Source organism: Helianthus annuus, chromosome 11 (assembly GCF_002127325.2).
Source record: "Helianthus annuus cultivar XRQ/B chromosome 11, HanXRQr2.0-SUNRISE, whole genome shotgun sequence".
Taxonomy (NCBI): Eukaryota; Viridiplantae; Streptophyta; class Magnoliopsida; order Asterales; family Asteraceae; genus Helianthus; species Helianthus annuus.
In genome coordinates, this window is record NC_035443.2 from 87,064,064 (window position 1) to 87,069,504 (window position 5,441).

General features: G+C 29.3%; 1 protein-coding gene across 2 annotated transcripts; it reads right to left on the reverse strand.

Annotated features, from left to right (window-relative positions):
• Positions 1-1,382: 1,382 nt before the first annotated feature.
• LOC110890437 (transcription factor DIVARICATA) lies at positions 1,383-3,256 on the reverse strand. Of its 2 annotated transcripts, XM_022138045.2 has the most exons (3): positions 2,484-3,237; positions 2,256-2,417; positions 1,383-2,016 (listed from the first exon to the last, which is right to left on the reverse strand). In XM_022138045.2, exons 1-3 carry the CDS (start codon positions 2,738-2,740, stop codon positions 1,575-1,577), a joined length of 861 nt encoding a protein of 286 aa, XP_021993737.1. In that variant the 5' UTR covers positions 2,741-3,237; the 3' UTR covers positions 1,383-1,574. The 2 variants fall into 2 exon arrangements, with proteins under 2 accessions (XP_021993737.1, XP_021993736.2); XM_022138044.2 differs by having other exon boundaries at positions 2,256-3,256.
• Positions 3,257-5,441: the final 2,185 nt, after the last annotated feature.

A 5,441-nucleotide genomic window follows, 5' to 3' on the forward strand; every position in this document is an offset into this window, starting at 1 on the left:
CATGTTACCTACAACTTAATATCTAATTGACACTCTTCGAATTCACCAAGTGATGGTGTCACACATAACAAAACAAAACAAAAAGAAAATAATAACGTACAAACAAATAAAACTGAGATTAGTGCTGGTCGTTAATGACTTTGTAAATGAAGAAATTGGTACAAAGAGAGATCATTGTCTACCATCTCATAATAGTCTATAATTAATGGACGTATTATAGAACTTTATATATAGTGTTTAGACAGACAAATCTAAATTCATTCAAAATAGATAATGAAAAAACTTCAGATATCTATACCGTTATGTTTTTCTTAACTATCATAGTTACTTAAAAAATAAAACTATTTTTTCATAATAATTTTGTTTCATTTCAATCATCAGGGCAAATTACATAAGGATATTTAATTTAATAACTTTATATAAGATGTTATGATAAAATAAAAATAAAAATAAAAATAAAAAAATATTAGTGTAAGATGGATCCAACCTTTAGTTGTGGTTTTTTTTTCTTAAATAAGTGATTAATCAAACACAACTTAGATAATAATGCTTCAAAGTTGTTAGGAGCTTATGTAACATATAAAAACAAAATCTTATGCAATAAAGTATTCGATGTATTTAGATTTCAAAATAAGCCAAGATAAATTTCTAGAAATTGTGTTATAATTTTTAATGAGAATAATAATAAAATTACAGTAATATCAATAATAAGAATAAATAATATCGGATTTTAGAAAGACATAATTTTTTTTTTTAAATTATGTTGATTGATTTGATTTTAAAAAGATAAAGAGAAAAGTAGAATATGCTTGTGGTCCTAAATGTGTTAGGTTCAATTTGTATTAGGCAGTGATTAGCAAATATTAGTCCCAATCAACAACTAGATGTTACCACATTGAAAAAAGACATTGATGAGTTTAAGGTACTATTAAATCATAACTATAATTTATAATATGGGATCTTGAAAATGATTCGAGGATCAATATTATAACCAAGTTAGCATCATTAACGGAGTAGCACTTAATAGTAATGTAAGTCTTTTCAAATAAAAAAATCGTTCATAGACGAGTAGACAATGATGATCAAATGGTCAAAGACATGAAAACTAAACATACACTTTGAACGTAGCAAGTTAAGTTTTCAACTCAAGATTCTAAAGAACCCACCGTGCACATGTTATAAGACAAGGAGTCACAACTCACATGTAAATAACTTAAGTACGCCAATGTGGGGCTATGCCACTTGGTAGAGGCGCATTCCTTGTGTACTTTATGAGTAATTCTATTTTATAAAAATACAGACTTACAAGAATTACAGAACCAAACAGATAAAGTAGATACAACGCAAAGATAAACATCATTTTGCTTCTTTACATTTTAATGTTGTTATAGAGCAAAGTAGATGGAGCATCATAATCATAAGGTGCTAAACAACTCTAATATTCACATCATAGATAGATAACACCATAAGAGATATACCAAAAACACATGAAAAAAAACATACAAGAAAACTACTCAAATCAAACCAAAAGAAATCAACCATTTGCAAAATCACTACATACGTTAAACATTTGATCATCCATAAGGGTAATGCATCGCGGGTTGCATCCGAAAAACCATGCTGTCCGGTACAGCGTAAAATTCGTTTAAACCACCACTGCCGCCGCTACCACCCGTTCTAAACCCCACATTACCTATGTACTGGGAAGAAGTGAAGTTGTTACCATTTGTTTGCTGGAATCCTGTAGATGCACTACTAGGCTGATTCCACTGAAATTTACATTGCTCAGGAGATGTTCTTCGGTTCTTTGGTGAAGAAAGTTGACTTTCGTTGACATTAACCGTTGTTATATCATGAATGCTCGCTCTCCGTTTATCTTTCCCACCCGAAAGCTGTCGGATGAAATACTTTTGAGCGTGGCTTGCAACCTGTGTCGGTGTTCTTGTCACGACATAATTTCGCGATATGTTTCGCCAATCGCCTTTTCCATATTTTTTTAGCCCCAAAAGAAACAATCTACAATCAAATCCCCAAATTACCCATTTCAGAATTTGAACCATTTTTCTAAACCGAATTTAAATATAAAAAATCAACAACAATATGTTAAATTTAGCCTCTTGTGGAAATGCACGGGGATACCCCCACACTAACGCATGTAGGAGCCTCGTGCATTGGGTTTGCACTTTAATCTGTAAAGTAAAAATGAAAAATAAAAAATAAAAAAGAAACTAAGAAATATGGGAGGTTAGACTTACTTATGCTCTTCTTCGGTCCAAGGAACTCCTTTTTTCCGTTCTTGTTCAAGAGGGCGGCTGGAGGTCACCCCAGCCGCCCCAGCCAGCGGAGACCTCATCCCTCCGCTAGCACAAGTCGGAGATTTGCTCTGATCAAACCCATGACTGTTCACCCACTCTAAACTAAAAGGACAAGTGTTGTTAATGTTAATACTAATGTTATTATTATTATTATTATTATTATTATACCTATATTTCGGATAAAACCCTGCTTCAATACTACTAACATCATCTTCCAACTCCTTATACTGCCGGATCACATCCGCTACCGTCTTCCCAGGAACCATCTCCGCCACCCGCTGCCATCGATCAGGCGTGTCGTTATCGAACTTCGCCAGAGCATTTTCGAACAATTTATTCTCAACCGGATTCCAAATTGTGCTCTTTAAGCTCTCATCCATCATCAAACTTGTCGAGTTCGATACGATATCGGTTTCCCACTTCATTCAAGCTCAATTTTCTTCAAATTGAACTCAACTCTTCTACAGATTGAAAAACAGGGGAGCTAATGTTTTATAGCACAATTAAGAGGGTTAAATCAATCAAGAACCGGTTTTTCACTTTAACCCTTTAATCACCTTAAGAATCTTTAAAAGACCCACTTTTTCAAAATCAAATTGGTGAATGTTTCTACAACTTTGATCAAGAACAGGGGAACCCTTTCATAATATCTAAAACTAGAACAGGGGAAAGAGGGTTATATGGTATGTAGGCAAAGAAGATTTGCTTAAAAGCTTGAAAAGGTAAGGAAAATAAACAGAATTCAGTTAAATCTGTCTCTAAAATGAGAAAGATTTATGGATTATGTGTTGGAAAATAGAAAAGAGATGATGAAATTGAGAAGGGAAAAGCAAACTTCTCCAAGAAAATAAATCTAGAGAGAGAAGGTGGTGGATTATGATTGGAGGAGAAGGTGTTGTGGGCACTGTAATTTAAAAAGAAGTAGCTGCTATTTTATTGTGCACTCTTTCCCCTTCTTAATTATTCTTTTTATTTTTCATAAACCAAATATATTTTTGGAATTGATTAATTCATATAGTATATGTGCTATGTGTATGTTTATTTATTGAGTGAATTACTATTTTGGTATTCATGGTTTAGCAAGTTTAACCTTTTTAGATAAAAAAAATCTTTTGATGTATTAGACTCTAAGGTTGTATTTCGTAATGGTTTTGGTTCTTAACTTTAACTTTGTTACTTTTGCCCGGTTAAGTCTAAGGGTATTTTGGTCCTTTTACACACTAAAGGTTATTTATGTAAATTAAAAAATTCTTTTAATACTAAAAAGACTATTTATGTAATTACATAAGTTTTATGTAAATTAAAAATATCTTTTAATATTAAAGAGACTATTTATGTAATTAGATAAGTTTTCATATAATTTTGTTCTTTTCATAATTATCTTCTATACTATATAATAAAAGAAACCAATAAAAGGACATTTGTCATTATTCTAAATCATCTACTCTTATTTAATTGTAGATAATTATTATTTAATTTAATATATATTTTAAGAATTTAAAAAATTACAGATAAAGTTCTATAAAATATATTATTATTTATTTATATTAATTACTAGGTTAGAGATCCTAAAATTTATACAATAACAAAACACATACGACAAGGTGTTATTCTACACGGTATGCTAATGCAGATCAAGTGCATAGGGTTAATATAATAACAACCAATATATATTTTTATTTTTCATGAAAATGTATATTAACATAATTTTGACGGACCTTAAACCCAATTTTGCTATAATAAAGTTATCACGGTTGTCTAGAGTACAAGTATTTTTGAACAAAAAAATATAAAATAATGACTTATTATATCTTAATAATTGAAACAAATATCGGGCATTTTCATAACGAGAATGGAGGGAACGATTTTCTTGCTTTACAAATTATTTATTTATTTAATATATTTAGGGGTTATCGGATTTTAATAATCCTAAGTTTAATTAATGGCTAATAATAATCCAAACTTTAAAAATTCCCTTTAACGATCTCAATTTAAAAGAATTTGGCCTTCATTAATCCTTTTCTAACATATAAGAATTTGATCTCTTCAATAAATTCAAGTGCACCTACAGACTTCTTAAATGATTTAAGTGCACATATGTTGAAAAAGGATCAGTGGGGCCAAATTCTTACAAGTTGGAAATGTTAGAGATAATTTTAAAAGTTGAGATTATTATCGGTAAACGGGTGAAACTTAAGATTGTTAAAATCCAGTGGTCCTATATTTAAAATACAATAAGAATAATAACTATATTTATTATACTAATAAATTTATCCAAAAATAACCATCCTTTTAAGATGCAACTCATATCCAGATATTTAAATTTTAAAGTTATATAATTTAACAATTACCTATAATTTATACCTATGTAATTAATGTAAATATTTTTTTGTAACTATAAGTTTATCTAATTGGCTAATTGCTATATGCCTAATTTAAACATTTCAACGATATTTTTGGAATAATAAATTAAGACCACTGTTATTTAAATAAAACTTGGGTTATTAAATGTATGTTTACGTCGTGAGAAAGTCAATGATACAGTTTGTCTTCTAATCGATGGTTCAAATGCTTTGATATTTATAAACTTGACAAACATCACAAGTTTTGATCATACTTGACCCAAAATTTTGTTTGGATATCAAAAAAGCGTCTTAAAATATTGTTTTATAATTATTAAATCTTCATTATTAATTATTTGATTTTTTATTTACTTAACCCGTGTAATACACGGGGTTATAACCTAGTTATTTAATAAATTACATTTTAAATATACAAATTTGTTTTTTTATTAAACGTTGTTTTTAAAACCTTTTTAAACCGTCCATATTTTTGTTTAAAAACGTTCATTCTTTAAACAATTTGTTTTTTTAAGACGTTCACTTTTAAAATCGTTTATTTTTAAACCGGGCCTCTTAGAACCGTTTTTGTAAAGGGAATTAATATTCACACACCCCTACCGTTTTAGAACCGTTTTTATAAATCGTTTATTTGTTAAACCTTGTATTATATAATTTACTTATAGCCGTTAGGGAAAAATAACTTTAAAAAACGAAGGATTTCAAAAATCAAAGGAATTAAAAAACGAACAATTTAAAAAATCAAAGGAATTTAAAAACAAACAAT

Coding starts and splice junctions, on each gene's coding strand:
- LOC110890437 (XM_022138044.2), bottom strand. CDS start 2,740: ATGAAGTGGGAAACCGATATCGTATCGAACTCGACAAGTTTGATGATG. Junction 2,017..2,255: donor TGGACCGAAGAAGAGCATAA/GTAAGTCTAACC, acceptor ATTTGATTGTAG/ATTGTTTCTTTTGGGGCTAA.